We start from the raw sequence: 18098 nt of genomic DNA, 5'->3' as shown, positions 1-18098 counted from the left end.
ATTTGTCAATAACAATCAAAATCAGCGCTGGCGTACAACTGGCATAATGTAAACGTTAACTGGCGCCAGTGAACGCTTACAGTCCATGCCAGGACAGCTAACTGTCCTACTGTACCAGGCATCATTCGCTTACTTATCAAGGATTGAAATACATACGTACATGGTCAATGAATTAAATAAGCGAATTATTTAAAACTACAATAAATTTTAGTGTCGTAGTTTTTATAAGATTAAATATTATCTTAACGAGTTTAGTATCAGGTCGGCGTGGACGTATGAAGGGACCTACATTACCTTCGCATTGTCTACGTCAATTATTGTGGTTTCGTCATATCGCTACCTAGTTTAAAATATAAGTACATATCAACCTTAATACTAAAGACTGCTTTATGTATTTTAGATCAAGTTCTCAAAAGAGAAGAGTAAAAAGAAGGTCTAACCATCAATCGCTATACCAAGATTCGAATCTCGTATGAGACAAAGTTTGTTTTAATATTCCAACTTATTGTGCAAGATATCACATACTTAGATTTAGGGGTTACTTTTTATTTTAGTTGCGGTATTACTGTTATAAAACTTATTGAGCTCTATTTACAAGGTCTAATTTTTATGTCTCTATACTTTTTCAGAGATTTACAGCGTTCCGTTTGTGAAAAAAATTACCTATTCTAACTATTGTCAACAAATCCGATATTTCTACTTTTGTATTAGATGTGACATGCCTTTTAGCTATTGGAGATATATTTTAAAGTTTTATCTTGACTTCGTTTATTATCGGGGACCCGGTATGTCCGACTTATCAGTTGCACACAAACAAAACAGCACAGACAGAATGCGACACACTAACGTACACAGTCATTACCAAATTAACGACATTCAGGTGAACAAAATGCATTTAGTAAACAAAAGTTTTACGACACGGTCGCCTCAGTGCAATATGTTGGTGTACAAATGATATTACCAATATCAAAGTGATTAAAGATAAAGTGAAAGCTAAGTATTAAAATTAAAAATGTCTTCGTGTACCCCATCACCTTCGAGCTTACATTCAGAAGAATCGCGAGATTCAACTTCATCCGATTTCTCATCAACGATTCCAGCACATTACAATTCCAACGCGGACGTAGAAGACCCCCAGAAAGCTTTCAAAGGAGGTCTTACATCGCATGGAGTTGAAGATATATTAGGTGAAGGAGTTAACTATGGTGCCACAGAGAATGTATTCCCGGATTGCAAGTCAGAAGTATTAAATGTTATATCAAACACATTCTCTCAAGATTATAACTCAAGAGACTCAACTGGTTTTAGTATCCATGATATTCTTGGTTTACATCAATCTTACAATGCTGCTAACTCACAAGAGGATTTGGAACAGAGATATGATTATCAAATACCAAATTATGAAAACATAAGCAACAGTTCCCATAACAATTACGGCTCTGGACCTGAAGAAGTAAACTCCGATGATTGTATGAACAAAAATGACTTATTCTTAGCCCCTAATGTACAAATTGAAAGCCAAGTTACGTACGACAGAAACTATTTAGCTAATGAAGCTATGCGATGTCACCATACTAGCGGTTTAGACAATGTTGTAAAAGATACTACAAGTGACATAAATGAATCAAGTTTCCCGAACCAGGTAAATATGCGTAAACAAAATTGTACCTTAACGTCATTCGAATAACGAGTAGAATCAAATGGCAAACTTATCATGAAGAAATATTGTCAAAACTGTGATTTACCACAAAATAACCGGATTTTTAATGACCTTTTAATTTGGTCACTGATAGGAGTGATTATAGCCTATACGGCTTGACACCTTATTTCATTCTAAAACTTTATCGTAGTTGGTCGCATTTTTAACGATAGTGTTTAAAACAAAGCTATGTATTATTTCAGAATTGGAACAAAACAGCTTCAGCTTTAAATAATCCTGTCATAAGTGGTCCTTCATCTTTATCAAACGGTAAGTTATTCATTTTATTTATTTATAAAATTATGAGAAAGTGCGATCACTGTTTTCTCCAAAGGGCATTAAATCCTACATCATAATATAGTCTAGCTTCTTTTTATCTATTAAAACCAAACCTCATACCTCAAGTTCATATTGTTTAAAAATGTACATCGCAATTTAGGGATTTCTCCGTGGGACACTTATGCTGGCTTTTTGGGAAAGCTTACATTCACGTAGAGTTAGATGATGTAATATACAGATTATATAAATAATAAATAAATGTACTTTTTCAGGTATGTCTTCAGACGCTACATCTTATCAAAAAGTCTTTACTAAACGAGCCCGGACTGCTTACACGAGTTCACAATTAGTTGAATTAGAGAATGAGTTCCACCAAAACCGCTACCTTTGCCGACCAAGACGAATCGAGCTCGCAAATTATCTCCAACTATCGGAACGTCAAATTAAAATATGGTTTCAAAACAGAAGAATGAAGTATAAGAAAGACAATAAGCATAATAAACCTTCCTCATCCGTGGACGATAACAGCCCATCGAGTTCCAAAGAAATGTCTCCGAGTCAAGATCATAAGTTAAGTCATGGAAGAAGTTGTGGAGGTCACGACCGGCACAGGCGACTACTCACGGACAGTCATGCGACTCATAAATATGTGATCCCAAATGACACATCCAGGCCTTCAGAGTACTCTTCTATTAACAGCTTGAAGACTGTAATTAAAGGCCCGCAGAGTTCTATTGAGTTGCCATCGTATACACCGAACCTATCGTATACATCTTATTACTGCGCAGGCACAAGTAGGCCGGCTTACTCACCGATGTCTGAAGTTTATCGGTACCCGAACGATGATTCATTGCAACCGAATTCGAATGCACTATCACTACCGTCGGATAGTTACGTACCGAACGGAGTTAACTTGAAGTTAAGCGAAGATATGACAAGGTACCCGTCTGGTTCGGCGTATTATAATGCTTTATCCAGCGGTGTCGCAATGCATGCGTCTACTACAGACGCGTATACCTTTAATGCTCCAATACCGACTACGATTAATCCGACTTACGAAGAAAATGTGCAATCAAGGCCCGCAAACGCGTCGTTCGCGCAAGACGCTTATTTTTCATACTTGGCCACTTCTGATGCTAACAGTCAACCTAGTACTACAAGTAATAGTAAATTTTCTTCTTATATAAGTTTGTAAGATAACGTTATTTACAAGAAAATTTAATTTAACGTAACAATTCTAAATTGGAAGATCTCGATTTATGGTAACTTCATTCAAGAAGGTTGACTATAGTATAAAGTGGCAATATGCAAATTACCATTGCCAATTATCATCCTACCTCATTGTATTATACGGTTCTAAAATTTATCTTATAATTTAAGTAACATATTAATGTAAATATAAAAAAATAATTTAATAATTTAGTTCATTTTACAAACAAATGAATAACTACTTATTTTTATACTATTTACTTAACATGCACTTTTATACATTTTTTTTGTTAATGTTGAATACATTATAATTGATCATTGTTACATGTAATTCTTAAAATTATTAAAAGTTTTAAATACAATATAATTTTTTATTTATTTTTTAATATTACCTAAAACGACTTGAGGAAAACAAATAAAAAAAATTACAAACACTAAATTAAAACAATTGAATCTAAAATATATTGTAACATGCATTAATTAATAAATTAACTTAAATAGTAAATATTTATTTAGTTATTAATGCTTGAACATCGAATAAACGCCTTAAAGACTCTTCAGGTTCGTAAAGTTCCCATTTCGGGAAACATATACTTTCATCTGAATTTCCATGAAAGCTAACTGGTGATACTGGTTCGTAGTTTAAATTGTTGTAAGTAGTATTATTTTTTAATTCCATACAAGTGCCATCAACATCTACATCTGTTAAAAGCGAATCAACGACAGTTATCAATTCCTTCATGGCTCTATCATCCAAAGTGACGTAACCAAATTCGTCAGGTTCATTTATTCTGGATTGTACGTAATCTAAATTAAAATTGTTCTCTGTTTCTTCTCCGGAAGAATCAGAAATTACTGGTGATTCTTTTTTTAAACCAGATAATCGACGACGGTTTTTAAACCATAATTTTATAACGCGTTCGTTAAGGTTTATCCTTTCTCTTAACATTTGTCTTTCTTGTTTATTTACGTATGGCTTCTTGTTAAAGATCTTCTCTAATGCTAATATCTGTTGCGTTGTGAATACAGGTCTTCGTTTACGTTTTATTATCAAGTTTTCTGGACGCCGGTCTGGAATAAAAGTAAAACGTTAAATACATATTAAGGACTAAAAAAATTATTTATTTAACAACCTTTAAACTTTATATACTTACAAATTATAGACTCACGATATTTTCTACCAGACGTCCGATGATTAAGACAGCAACCAGAATAGTCTCTTGTAGGATTTGTCTAGAAATTAATTGAGATGTTTTTAATACTTGTAATACTCGTATATTTATATAAAAGATAAAAATACATTTTTTTTAATTTATCGTCACATTTATTAAAAACTTTTCCGCAAATTTTGTAGAAAAAAACAAAATAAAGGATACGTTTTACGACAACGGGTGACGTTTTTTTATGCGCGTCATCTTCTGTTGTAAGTCGTCACACAATTAAGTTATCTTTGAATATTAAATTGTTAATCTAAGATTAATTTTTCATAAAAACATCTCTAAAAACAACTACGTTTCAAATTTTAATTTAAAATATGTTACTATCCTTTTATGCGTCGAAATGTATAGGATACCTACAAAGTACACAAGAAATATAACATGGACAAGACTAAATAAAAAAATATTAATTAACTTACATCATAATATGTTGGTATCCTTGATGAAGTTGTACTAAACACATAATTTGTGTAATTTGTAGCACAAATATTAGTAGAAACCATATCGGGGTTCCCTTGGCGTTGTGATCGGAACATGTCTTCAATATGCACTGGATACTAATGATATGAATAACAAAATGTTTAACCCTTTTATACCTGTATTAAAATCAAAACTCATTAACAAAAACAACCCCGCTTTAAGATATTTTTAAATTTGATTAGTAATTAACAAATGAATACTAATTACTGTGTTTACATATCTTGTTTCCATACAGAAGTCATTCTCCTGTCGTATTTAGTTATTTTTCAAAACAAAATATCTCTTGAAGATAATTTTTATAATCCTAAAATTAGTGATAGCTATATTAGTTTGTACCGTGACAATAATTTTTAAGTCAAAAGTTTCAAATGAAACCATAAATTTTAAAAATAATATTCAATATGGCTTATCCATACTACACTTTATTATCATACCGTAAACAACTACCGTCGTTCTTTTCTAATTTATTGTAGAATTATAAACATAAAATAGCGGGTACTAGAAAAACATTTGTATCGAGTGCACCATTTTATTACCAGTGATCGCAGTTACGGTTTAAATTTTGTCGATTCGGTGTTTAATTATAAAAATTATTTATAATCAATTGAATTAATACATCTTATAATGTTTCAAGAGGAATTTGTGACAACCCTGACACCTTTAAATAACATGAATGAGGTAAATATATTAATTATTTTAAATTGCTAAATGAACATATGAAAAGTTGTATGACGAAATATTTAAAGAAAGACATTAGTAGTTTAAACGATCCATGATAGTAAATTTCCTAAAATCGTAAATCGATAGTGAAATTAACCATCATGGGCAGTGATCTAATTACTATTTTGTTATTACTTAACTTCTAATTGTAATGAAATGTATTTATTCCAAGCAATATCAACCAAATAGTTTTTAACCTGTTTTTTTTATATTTTAGCTTTATCACTGGCAAAATAAGCCTTTTATTGAAGTTTCACCATATCAACATGAGCACAAAAGTAATAAAGGTTTGTTATCTTCTTGAATTACTTTCTACAGATCACCTAAACAAACAATTTTCACAATTTGATTGTAATTTGAAATAAAAATAATTTTTAAATTTATAAAAATCTTGACAAGGTTTTAAACTTTTGTCATATTTATCTTTATTAAATTAATATTTATAATTTCCAGGACCGAATATAACAAAGAAAATACGTAAAAACAAAAGAAAACGAACAACATTTACTACGGAGCAGTTAAAAGTTTTAGAGAAAACATTTGCCAGCTCTAAATATCTCGACGGTGAGCGTCGTCGAGACTTATCTAAAGTACTAGGACTTGCTGAGAAATGCTTAAAGGTCTGGTTTCAAAATAAGAGAATGAAAGAGAAAAGAGAAGCTTCTGAATCGAGCGATTCATTGAGCGAACAGTACACTGATTCGATGTCACCAGAGTCACAGGGAAGTCCAGAATTAAATACACAAAGTACATTTGTTAATTATAATACAAATAATATAGATTATTCTTACAACATTTCACAGAACGTTCAAGATAGTTCCGAACAAAATCATTCAACTTTTAAGTTAGAATTAAGTCAAGCTAACTTAGATAATAACTTTATACATACTTCATTATATGATAATTATGGATATCCAGCACAATATTATCCTTATTTAAAAACAGATAATTACAATAAAGAACCAAATGGATACTATCAATATTGTCCACCACAAACTTGGTCCAGTGATGGTTTTGATTTAAGTTATTTACATATCTAATATATTATATATTACATAATTATTAATTTAATAATATATAGGATTGTTACGTTATAGATATATTTATTGACATTTATCTTTCCGGGTTATATAGACCCGGAAATTAGAATATATTTTAAAATAATTTATTTGTAATAAAAAATATTAACGTTTTTGAAAATGATCACAGCATAAAAAATTTATCTCTTATTAACAATCTTTTTTTTTTGTAGGTTCACCAAAACCTTTTTCAAATATTTAACTTGTACAATAAATATTTATTTAAATGAGACGAATGTTTTGATGTGTTGATTAATTTTTATTTGTATCGTTTTCATTAAGTCGATGTCAAGTTATTTTGAACGAATAATGTAACAATCATTCTCTTTAGCTTTTAATTAGTACGTAATTATTACATTTTGTGTTTAACATTAAATTATTAAAAATTATAATTAATTTAATAACTTTTAAAAATATGTATAATTCTTCAAAGTATATCTCATAAGATTTTTTTCAGTTACAAAGATTTCCATTCAATTCTTAAGTAACAACAAATCGTTAAAAAAATGCAACATTTTTTTTAATAATTGTATTAATATTATCAAACTAAATTCTTAAATTGATTTGTATTCTGAAATAATTAAGTTATAAATATAATTATTTTTAAAAAGTATTACAATTTAGGGTTGTCAAAACCTTATTTTTAATAACATTTTATTTCCAGTGAATTATCAGAAGAAATTAAGAACATTAAATAAATGAGAAAAAAATTTAACATTTATTATTATATTATATACAATAGTTTAATAATGCGGAAAAATGTACATGTAATTGTTAAGATATTAAAGAGATTATATTTGAGATCCTAGAAATTTAAGTAAAGAGCAAGTTATTTTTAAGTTATTTTGTAAAATTAGATATAAAAATAATGTTAACTATCCATTTTGTACACCTATAGAGTTTATACACTGTTTTATAATTTCATATTTCTTTCTAATTATTTGTTTTCTTATTTGGATTCTATAAATTACATTTTTTTCTATTTTAAAAATATATTTCGTTATCTCTATTGTATTATTTTATATCTTTAAAAACCTCAGTTATTACTAATTTCTGTTAAATATCTGAGCCCAGAATAAACTTAAAATAAAAAGCAGATGTTTAATACATAGTTTATTTTATAAAAATACATATATTTATATTTATAATGATATAATATGTATGTAAAAGTTGAATAAAATGTACAATTTATAAAACTCCTTAAATATACTTAAATTGTTTTAAAATAAGATAACATTGTAAAAAGTTTTTATTAAACTATTTTTTCAATAAAATAAAATAACCCGAAAATAACTTCTATTTCAATTACAATTCAACAGCAAATAAAAAAGACAATAAAATAAAAATTTTAATATTAAATGGGGGATCTAAACTGAACAGGCGGTTTATGAAAAGGCACCGCTATGACATATTGCGGTGGAATTTCATGTGAAAATGCTATTGTATTTGATTGAGGATTCATATGACAATTACACGAACATTGATTTTTTTGCATATTATTTGATTTTGGAAGTGGATGGGATATTGTATGTGGGTTAGGAAGGAAGGCGAAATCACACATAGACATGTCCGCTGGGCCCATTGGTTTCCATATTAAGTTTCCAGATGATGGATATTGTTGACTATGTTGTTGAGGATATAAAGGAATGTATCCGGAAGGAATTTGTGTAATTGTTTGCTGTTTGACAATAGATGGCGCTGTCCGAGGAACAGAACCGTGGGTTTTTCGCTCCATTCCTTGGGTATTTAACTTACGCTTCTTAACTTCGCTGTGTTTTGGATGGAGAGTTTTATTTTTGACTGCCTTTTTCATAGAGTTAGTGTGTATATAGTTTTTATATTTTTTTAGCAACTCTATTGATACTTCAGGGTTGCGTTTAACTTCGTTGCTGCTGCTTGTTATCATACTGTTTTGAAAATTATGTGATGTTATATCGTCATGTGTTGATTTACTCTCAATTTCCACGCTCTTGGTTGTATTGGAAACTTGTTTATGATTTTTCTTGAGTAAATTATCAATAGCGGAATCGTTTAAACTTGTTTTTGACTTCGGTTGCGGTAAGACGGAATGTGAACATAGATTGTTATTTGATTGCAATGTCTCCATATTACTTAATTGATCATTAACAAAACCATTATGTCCCGTTTTATTATTATGTTGGTATTGTGTGACAGGTCGATGTGCAATATCTTTCTTCTCTTTCATCCTACGGTTTTGAAACCATACCTTTACAGCTCTCTCGGGTATATTCAATTTGTTTGCGATCTCTTTACGGCTTACGACACCAACATACGGTGATTTTAGAAATTCATTTTCTAAATACATTATTTGGTTCGTCGTAAATGCGCTCCTGATCCTTTTAACCTTTTTAAAAATGTTGTTATGATGACCCAAGCTCTGTAAAGACATAAAACATATATTAATTAAAACTTCATGTCTATTTTTGTACTATATACATAGATGTGAGTTACAAAAATGACTTAAAACATTAAATTATAAAGAAACGAGGTTTAAAACTACATAAAAGTCTTCTACATTTAATTAATTACAAGATTAAACTTCACAAGACACTTTAACACAAATACACTAAATAAAATAAATATTATAAAAATACTTACATTTTTGTTAAGTTCCGTTTTAAACGAATGATTTAATATTTTACGGATTTCCATATTCATTGTTTATTGTAGAATTTAATAATTATCTTTTCTATTTCGACTTTAAAATAAATTTACACTTGCATTAATCGAAAAACAGTACGATATGGTCAAAATATTTGACACAACTAAGAATAAAAAAATAATTAAGTGTTATTTATACGACTATTGTAAGAGCGTTAATTAATAACTTTATAATTACATAAACTCAGTTTGATAATTAATTAATTACTGTTCGAAAATATATTATTGGTTAGTATCATTATTGTATGTTATCTGTACTTAATTAAATGTTTATTGATCATTACAGAATCATAGTATGTTCACTTATTTGATAATGTACATTAGCTGCTTAAACTTAGTTTGCAGTTTTAATATCAATAACAAATATTTTTAAAATAGATTTTTAACGTGTCGTCCTTGTCATAAGCTTTGACTAAACAGAGATAAGTATATGTCTTAAACGGAGATTTTGGTCTCAGAATTCCACGGTGAGTATATATTCGTCGTATTATAAATCTGTGGTCAAGCTTCGAATTCTGACAATATTTGCGACTTTATGATCTTATTTCATAATGTCGAAGTAATAAATTAAATGACATATTTCCTGTCAAAATAGTTTGCGTTGCACAGCTTATTTGGAGAATTAAAAACGACAACGACGACTTTATTTGACAAATTAATTCCAAGCGGCTTATTAAGTACTTACTTGAACATTGCGGAATTGGTCCTTAATGTAGCTTAACGAACTTATATATGTAGGAATTATCTGATATATTTCCTGTCAAAATAGTTTGCATTGCACAGTTTTTGGAGAATTAAAAACGACAACGAAAACTTTATTTGACAAATTCCAAGTTACTTATTCAGTACTTACTTGAACATTGCGGAATTGGCCCTTAATGTAGCTTAACGAACTTATATATGTATAATAGGAATTAGCACTTAGTTTATATGTTACACAGTAATCAAATCAAACAACCAAATAAACCGTAACACAAATGTTTAATACAACACTTTTTGTTGCAAATCATACGTAAGCGCAGGCTATCTCTCTCCGTGTTATTTTTAAGTATGTATAGTAAAATCACATTAATTTCCCTATCTATCAAAGAAATCAAATTTTTATAAGAAACCAGGTATGATGTTGAACAGAAAGTCCCTTATGATATGATTAAGTAACTAATTTCTGAATTTACAATCTATATATCATTATTGTATTATATTCTAATGTATTTCATGGCATTTAGTTACAAAGAAATATTAAAATAAGAATATATGTATATAACATAAGAGGAAATAAATAAATAAAATATTAAATAAAAAAATATTTATTATAACTAATGCAATTTTTAACAATAAAGTAACAAAGAATCTAATGAATTGTCTTAAATCTATGATATAAATTAATATATTAAAAAACGAATAATTTACTAAAATATATTATTAAAAGGAGTCCCTTTAGGAGTATATTAAATTAGATAGATTAGTTTCTAAATGCAATTTCCACTGAGCGGCTGACCACGCGTGACAGCTTTAGGGTGAGTAGCGTGCCCTATTTTCACTAGTGCGACAGCCAACTGCTATACAAAACGCGATCTTTTTAATCGCGTAGTGTTTAAATGAAACAAGAGTGATTTTAAAGTATTCATCGCTCGAGAGACGCCTACGCCTTGTTTTAACGCTGTTAAAAAGCTACCTTGTGAATGCGCTCTAGACTGAAACGATTATGAGAGCGAGTTGTTTTAATTTTTATTTAATAAATAGAGTTATTGTGTTATTAAAATCAGTAAATTAGCCTAATAATTTACTAAAAAAAATTGAAATTTTTTATTAAATGAAATGAAAATATATAAAATTGTAGGTCTTTAATTTTACAACTAAAATAAGTAGTCATTATAAATTATATAAGCTATGTATATTTACAAAAACATTTTATTCAAATTACTCATAAATTTTCAATAATACAAAAATATCTTACATTTATTTAAACTTACAATAAAATAATGTTTAAAAACTTATTAAACTTATTATTAAACTATTTCAATAAAATTATAATAATGTTTAGTAATAAAATTATGTAGTAACAAATATCTAAGCTTCATCTTGAAAATTAATACTTTTAATCCAAGACAAATCCCAATTTTGTTCATTGATATCGCTTCTAACTGAATCAACAGCAGATATATCTGAATGCGCCGGAGATCCGTCCAGTGAATATGTTTCGTTAGATTCACACGGCTTAAATGATTCAGTTTTCAACAAATTCGGTGGGAGTGGTTCAAATTCCATATTGTTGTCTAAAACACTAACAGGATAGCTCTCTGGTACCATACGCTGAGGTTCTTGAGGCAAGTTCATTTGGTACATAGGTAACTGAGGCATTAAAGTAATAGGAGTTGGTGGATACTGATCCACATAGTAATTAGAACCTTGGTGGTAGACACCATGAGGAGTGTTGCATTGCAATGAAAATTGTTCATGGTTATGTACTGGCATGACTTTACTGATTATTTCTGGTGACGAATCAGTAGTACTTGGCTCTTCTGAATCATCGTAATTCTCAGCTCTATCCTTCTTTTCTTTCATTCTTCTATTCTGAAACCAGATCTTTATAGTGCGTTCATTCAGCACTAAAGTTTCCGCTAATTCAATACGACGTGCGCGATCTAAATATCTTGTTCGTGCGTATTCCTGTTCGAGTTCCATCATTTGGTGACTTGTGAAAGCTGTTCGTACACGTTTATGCTTCTTTACTCCGTTTGTGTTTTTCGGTGGTACCCAAACAGGCCGATTGTACCTTTCAGTCCCGTGAGAGTTCCAATTACGTTGGGGGATATTAGGGCCATTTCTCTGACAAGGAACCATTATTGTTGTATTCATGACACCCGGTAAAGGAGGTCTGATCAGGTTATTACCACATATTCCATTTGAGTTTAATACATCTCTTTGGCAAGGTGGTAGTAATGCATTATTAATATCTTGCCCGTTGTAATAAGATGTGGACGAGACGATGTTCATCTTTGAATTCATTAGACCACCGTTGCCATCAGTGAAGTTGGCCATCGGGTACACCTTATATTCGGGGGGCGGTGCGTCACACCATTGCGAATTCTGAAAAAAAAAGAGTATAAATTATAAAATTTACATAAGGTATTTTAAAGAAATCTATATGTACTTGAAATTTTTTGATGTTGTATGCTTGGCTATAGATGCAAGTTTTTATACCTCAAATTATAAAAACATAGCTTTAAATTAAATTATCAATATTAAACAATTACCGTTGTAGTAAGAACTGAATTATCCTGGGTCCACTGGAAGTCACTGGTGTTTGGGATGGGCGCGTATAGCCGGGTCGTCAGCGGGGACGACTGACCGGTCACTGTTGAAGATACAGACATAGTAAAGGTAACAAGCTAAGTTACTAATGAAGCGTTCACGGCGAAAGCCAGACTGTAAATAATTGTTTCGCTAATTGGGGTGCGATTTTATACTCCTTTTTTTCTATGATCAACTAATTAATAGTCGAATGAAAGAAAGCTCGGTGACTAAACAACTTAATTAGGTTGTTTATGAATCTCAGGAATCGTAATCAATGTTGACATCAATTCAATATTTTTCATTCGGAATATAAAAACAAGAAAATTTTAATACAACTAAATTTCAATCATTTGGTTTTTTTTTAATTAAAAAATTTGTTTCATAACTTCTAAAGTTTACCTAAGGGACAAACTCATATATCTGTTTTTGACATATGGTCATTTAAATATCGGTTGAAATATAAACATTCAGTTTCTTATTCAGTAATTTATATAACTTATAATTCTCACATATTAACTACATTTCTTCTATGTATTTGCAAAATGTATAAAAACACTCGGAAATGTCATACAAGCCAACACGCAATTGTCTGTTTAAAAATATATTGCGGTAACTTTTTGATATTTTTTTACATAGTTTATTTTTTTAAAGAAATGATTATATTTCACATATTAAAATATGTAATTACCTAGAACTAGTGCCTGGGAGATATGCGACCAAACTAAGATACGAATGGTGTATACTTTTAGTTTATAGGTCATTTTATCATTAATCTAATGAACATTTAAATATCATAAGTTGATGACACCACAATTTACTCTCTTGTGTTCTTTATTGTTTTAAATAATATGAATAAAAAGTTACTTGTTTTTCTTTATTTTTAATTTTTGTTGAAATCCGTATTTCGTGGCTTTTTGTGGCTTTTGATTTGATTTTAAATCATATAGTTATTTATATCATATTCGACTTTTTTCAATAATGAAGTAAATACATACTTACGAATATAATACAATATATGAGCTTAATAAAGATACTGTATATTAATTTTAATGGTCTTTAAAAACCATCTTCGTGACTAATAAATTTAAACGCCATCTATTGTCGGCAAGTTACACTATAAAGGTTTTGCACGGTGTCTACGAAAAGATTCCTCTCCTGCAAAAATAGTAACTTATTTTCACGTACGTTAAAGATAATATTTAAAATAAGGAATAATACTAATGTTTTAATTTCTTATTTTTGACTATTTCTCCTTCATTTATTATAGAAAATTCGATAGACAACTGAATATGGAAAACTCGTGTAAAATAGTATGGATTCAAGTAATTTTACGGCTACGTGGTAAGCTCATCCGTAACTTAACGTTTAAGCACACAACGTAGTTATCCAAGTAGATTATAGATGGCGCTACAGTAATTATACATTGAAGTTTTTATTCACAATTTCACTTTAAATCCACCATTTATGATAAAAATATTGTAATGGCCACTTTCCATTATAAAAAGTAAAAGTAGATTTGTACTCACTCTATTCATAAACAGAATAATATTGATTAAAAAATATTTCCGGCCAGTGTGTTTCTGTAGTAGATGATTACGGTGAAGAATCTTTTTTTGCCGTATAAGGCATTTTGGTGATATCTTAATGTGCATTGAACATACTTTTTATTATTAATTATTATTAATAGGATAGGAAAAGGATTGACATAAAATAAGCACATTTGTTATGACTCTGCCGCATTCTATTAATTTTCCGGAAATATGTAACTTTCTTTAGTTATATAAAGAGCTCATAAATATACAGAAATCATTGCCGGAGCAACTGTTGACGAATGTGAAATATTTGGGCAAAGAACTTTTACTGTGGCCTATGCTTCAGTTTGCTTATATTGAATAAACGTGAGTTGAATAGTGGTGCAGGGTTGTCACTCAAGCAAATTCAGAAATTCAATTAAAAAAACATTTTTTTCTTCACACTGTAAGTTAAAATGGCATAAAATTAAAATAAATTAATCATATATGAAATAACTATATGACCTACTATGTTATGAAATCTCAATTTAAACATGTAATTAAAAATGTCTTAAAAAATATGCAAAAACATAGTATTACTTTTTTAGCATTATATTTTTGTAGGCGGAGTCAAATTTGTGTAGAGAAGGGTGCAACAAGAAGCTGTCAATCAACTTAGACTAGGGGATTATCCCCAAATTCTTCTGCCGAATTTAACTCGAATATAAAAGTACATAAACTCGCAAAACAACTATGGTATCTATTATTACAAAACAATTGACATCCTAATTACGTTGTTTACATCCTTAATCTGTTTACGTAGGTCAGTTTCCATTGTTCGAAGGTAAAGACAACTGTATTTGTGAAACAGTATGAACGTAAACAACAAAAAAACAACAATAATTCCATAACGGTTCAATTTTATCATTGTTTACATTTCCTCAACTATAACAAGATTATAAAATTTGTTACAAACATATTAAAGTTTAAACAGTTCTAATATTTACGTGAATATTTTAATACAACAAAATGCAGCGTTTTTATAACAGCGATGGAATGGGACAGATAGATATAGATTATTTTAGTTTGAACTGTTTATGGATAGCTTTAGCTTTCTAACTTTTTTTAGTTTATACTATGCATATTCCTAAACGTTCATTCGTTCACGAATTTGTGTAACTCTTGTCTTTAATTTAACTCAGACCATGTTGCGAAAATATTTATTTAATTTATAGTTTATTTTCTGTATCCCGTGAGTGGCATCCCTGCGCGGCGTCGGGAGATCATCAATCATCGCGGCAAGACAATCACAACCGGTGGCACATCTGCCACGCCGCTGCGTCGCGCCTCCACCGCGTCGCCCGTCGCCCGTCGCCCCGACTGTAGACCATCCACTGACGTTCTCCCAATACCTATATTGTTTTGAAAATGCTAATCATAACGCTACTTTTTATTTAATGATATCGGTTTGACAAATCTTAAGTGGCCTATAAAGTCCGCGTAAATCTGCAGAACCGCAGATGCGTTACCGGCCTTAAACGGAACAATACTTACGCTCTCTTTTTGTATTTGATAATATTATATCGTAATAAACTTGACAACATTAGTTGGTTCTTTATCTCTTTGATTTTAAACTTGGAAAATTATTATTATCGATTACTTGAACGAATACTTCAATTGTTCAAAAACAGTTTAAACCGCTCAAAATCCATAATGTTCATATTACACATCAATTTACGAACAAGTTTAATGAAATCATTCGTAACTGTCTGGACAATAAGAAATCTGTTCGCAAAAAAATATATATTTAACGTCGCACTCCTTTATTGTATTTTCTTATAATATATTAGGTCCATTAAATCATATACAAATTACGTATTTTATTAAAACATACGCAGAGAACGCTGGCGCGTATTTTAATCCCGCCAACGTATTCACCTTGTTATTTTCTCGTAAAAAATCACTTTTCATATATCACTAGTGGAAAATTGTAATATCGCGGCGCCCCGACTCTTAATAAACATTTTTTTCGACGTCGTATGAAAATGACATTCCGGCGTCACGTGTGACATTGATGAAAAAATATAAAAGAAATGACGGGATCGACGAGAGACGTCGCGCGGCGAGACTCGGGCTTCCTGCAAGCAAGCTGCGAGCCCTATTTATATGTCGAAACAATTCAGTCCCAATTTACTACTCTGAAGGCAATTGTATTTTATTACAGCCAAAAGATATCTCTTGGATCTTTAAGAAAATTTTAAGCCATCTTAAGCTAGTGTCATGGCTCTAGGTATACATCCATACGAACAACAGAAGATAAATTTTTCGCAGTATATCATATTTTGCAACTATCGTACTTTATCATACTAATATTAAAAATGAGAAGGAGAAATGGAAATTTGTTTGAAGGATCTCCAAAACGGTTCTATAGATTTCGCTGAAATTTGCCATAGTCTGGTTGAACACATAGGATAATCAAGATTTTATTGAATAAAAAAATAACCTTGTTGAAATGTTAATCTAGTTTTATTTAATACCATTACTTCTTAAATTAGTAATTCGATACAAGAAATTTTTCCGTCAGTAACGTACTGACGAATTCAGGTTAGCCGTTGAAAATTATTTGGTCTATTGCGTGGAGGTTTAGTGTACATTGTTTGCAAGTTCTTTATAAATAAAACCCGCAGCTTCCCTACATTTCAGTATATTTGATCGCGTAATAAAGAGCCTTGTTCGTAGCAAAGTGCGGTGCCGCGATTGCCTTTGACAAATGAGTATCATTATTTGACAGACGCGCAGTGCGGGGGTGCGCGGGTCGGGGGCGCGGGGCGGCGTGTCAACATGCTGTTGTCTTTTGTTTTTATTAAATCCACCCCCTGGCTCAGCTCTATAAAATGTAACATACGGACAGAACCGGTGTGTGAATTGATTTGGATATAAGTACCGAGACAAGCGCGTAGCTCTTTGTGTGGTCTCAAAACCTGTGCATGTAGACTAAGATGATACGACCAAAGAAACTTGGTACCACTCATTGGCTAGGGCACAAAACATATAAGAATGACTTAGGGTCAAATAACTCGCAAATATGACATCCAATTAGTCTATCCATTATCGTCTACGATCTGTTTGTTGACTTCGTTATTCCTGACTCTTATCATATAAATATCTTTTTTTTCCTTTTAATAATAATTTATTCCCAAATATAATTATGTAATTCATCAACCATGAACTTTAATTAAAACGTTTTATTCAATGACGTCATGATCTATTACTTTCGTAATCTGGGATGGTTAGATATAATTATTATGACGCATTTAATTTCTAGTTATTTAATTTGACAAATAATTATCATTACAATATGAGTCGATTAAGCTTTGTAAATTACGCAATTAATCTAATATCCAACATAAGTTCACCTTAGTATTAAAATTATAATTAATATAATTACATTCCTTAATTTGCACTTTAATGATTACTCGATTACTATATTAGACAAATTAATTTTCGAATAATCGATTAGTATAAAATATTTATGTAAATGATTAAAACGTTAGTAATTTATATTTGACTAATTTGTCCAATATTATTAATTAATTCAATTATTACGATTACATCGTCAAGAAAGTTCATAATTTTTGGACAATACTGGTACAATACAAAGCCGGGATTTTTTTCAGATAAATTGAGCGGTGGTTGAATATATATTTATATTAAAAAAAAAGAGTCAAGTATTTATATTTCATGTGCTGACTGTCAATTTATTTAAGCTAACGCTATAAGTGTAGACTTGTAAATAGCTATATGTTAACTATCTTGTGTCTATTATTGTCACTTTCTAGCTGTAAGTCTACCATGTAAGTGAATAAATAAATAAACAATAAGTATTTATACGACTTAGATATGACCATTTTTTAATCTTATTGTT

At 30.1% G+C, this 18098-nt stretch overlaps 5 protein-coding genes across 5 annotated transcripts; 2 read left to right on the top strand and 3 right to left on the bottom strand.

Moving 5' to 3' along the window:
* The first annotated feature begins 873 nt into the window (after positions 1–873).
* Positions 874–3326, top strand: zen (zerknullt). The gene is made up of 3 exons (XM_013318351.1): positions 874–1642; positions 1903–1969; positions 2251–3326. Exons 1-3 carry the CDS (start codon positions 1013–1015, stop codon positions 3171–3173), a joined length of 1620 nt encoding a protein of 539 aa, XP_013173805.1. The 5' UTR covers positions 874–1012; the 3' UTR covers positions 3174–3326.
* A 369-nt stretch (positions 3327–3695) lies between these two features.
* LOC106122324 (pituitary homeobox 3-like) lies at positions 3696–4907 on the bottom strand. The gene is made up of 3 exons (XM_013318264.1): positions 4824–4907; positions 4342–4420; positions 3696–4258 (listed from the first exon to the last, which is right to left on the bottom strand). The coding sequence occupies exons 1-3, from the start codon at positions 4905–4907 to the stop codon at positions 3696–3698; spliced, it is 726 nt and encodes a 241-aa protein (XP_013173718.1).
* A 499-nt stretch (positions 4908–5406) lies between these two features.
* On the top strand, positions 5407–6644 carry LOC106122323 (homeobox protein Hox-A2a-like). The gene is made up of 3 exons (XM_013318263.1): positions 5407–5562; positions 5822–5891; positions 6058–6644. Exons 1-3 carry the CDS (start codon positions 5509–5511, stop codon positions 6642–6644), a joined length of 711 nt encoding a protein of 236 aa, XP_013173717.1. The 5' UTR covers positions 5407–5508.
* A 1393-nt stretch (positions 6645–8037) lies between these two features.
* Positions 8038–9327, bottom strand: LOC106122322 (homeotic protein deformed-like). Its single transcript, XM_013318262.1, has 2 exons — positions 9303–9327; positions 8038–9081 (listed from the first exon to the last, which is right to left on the bottom strand). The coding sequence occupies exon 2, from the start codon at positions 9007–9009 to the stop codon at positions 8038–8040; it is 972 nt and encodes a 323-aa protein (XP_013173716.1). The 5' UTR covers positions 9010–9081; positions 9303–9327.
* Positions 9328–9866: 539 nt separating this feature from the next.
* On the bottom strand, positions 9867–12783 carry LOC106122321 (homeobox protein SMOX-1-like). Its single transcript, XM_013318261.1, has 3 exons — positions 12623–12783; positions 11462–12455; positions 9867–9880 (listed from the first exon to the last, which is right to left on the bottom strand). Exons 1-3 carry the CDS (start codon positions 12740–12742, stop codon positions 9867–9869), a joined length of 1128 nt encoding a protein of 375 aa, XP_013173715.1. The 5' UTR covers positions 12743–12783.
* Positions 12784–18098: the final 5315 nt, after the last annotated feature.

The sequence above is a fragment of the Papilio xuthus genome, unplaced genomic scaffold (assembly GCF_000836235.2).
Source record: "Papilio xuthus unplaced genomic scaffold, Pxut_1.1 DF826923.1, whole genome shotgun sequence".
In the NCBI taxonomy this organism is placed as follows: domain Eukaryota; kingdom Metazoa; phylum Arthropoda; class Insecta; order Lepidoptera; family Papilionidae; genus Papilio; species Papilio xuthus.
The sequence above is the reverse complement of the archived record's forward strand: the minus strand, read 5'-3'. Positions and strand labels throughout refer to the sequence as shown.

Excerpts from the sequence above, each read along its gene's own strand:
- zen (XM_013318351.1), top strand. The coding sequence starts at position 1,013 with ATGTCTTCGTGTACCCCATCACCTTCGAGCTTACATTCAGAAGAATCG. Across the intron at positions 1,643-1,902 it reads AATCAAGTTTCCCGAACCAG|AATTGGAACAAAACAGCTTC; the intron begins GTAAATATGCGT and ends GTATTATTTCAG. Across the intron at positions 1,970-2,250 it reads TCCTTCATCTTTATCAAACG|GTATGTCTTCAGACGCTACA; the intron begins GTAAGTTATTCA and ends GTACTTTTTCAG.
- LOC106122324 (XM_013318264.1), bottom strand. The coding sequence starts at position 4,907 with ATGGTTTCTACTAATATTTGTGCTACAAATTACACAAATTATGTGTTT. Across the intron at positions 4,421-4,823 it reads GGATACCAACATATTATGAT|ACAAATCCTACAAGAGACTA; the intron begins GTAAGTTAATTA and ends ATTAATTTCTAG. Across the intron at positions 4,259-4,341 it reads ATATCGTGAGTCTATAATTT|ACCGGCGTCCAGAAAACTTG; the intron begins GTAAGTATATAA and ends CTTTTATTCCAG.
- LOC106122323 (XM_013318263.1), top strand. The coding sequence starts at position 5,509 with ATGTTTCAAGAGGAATTTGTGACAACCCTGACACCTTTAAATAACATG. Across the intron at positions 5,563-5,821 it reads CTTTAAATAACATGAATGAG|CTTTATCACTGGCAAAATAA; the intron begins GTAAATATATTA and ends TTTATATTTTAG. Across the intron at positions 5,892-6,057 it reads TGAGCACAAAAGTAATAAAG|GACCGAATATAACAAAGAAA; the intron begins GTTTGTTATCTT and ends TATAATTTCCAG.
- LOC106122322 (XM_013318262.1), bottom strand. The coding sequence starts at position 9,009 with ATGTATTTAGAAAATGAATTTCTAAAATCACCGTATGTTGGTGTCGTA.
- LOC106122321 (XM_013318261.1), bottom strand. The coding sequence starts at position 12,742 with ATGTCTGTATCTTCAACAGTGACCGGTCAGTCGTCCCCGCTGACGACC. Across the intron at positions 12,456-12,622 it reads ATTCAGTTCTTACTACAACG|AATTCGCAATGGTGTGACGC; the intron begins GTAATTGTTTAA and ends TTTTTTTTTCAG.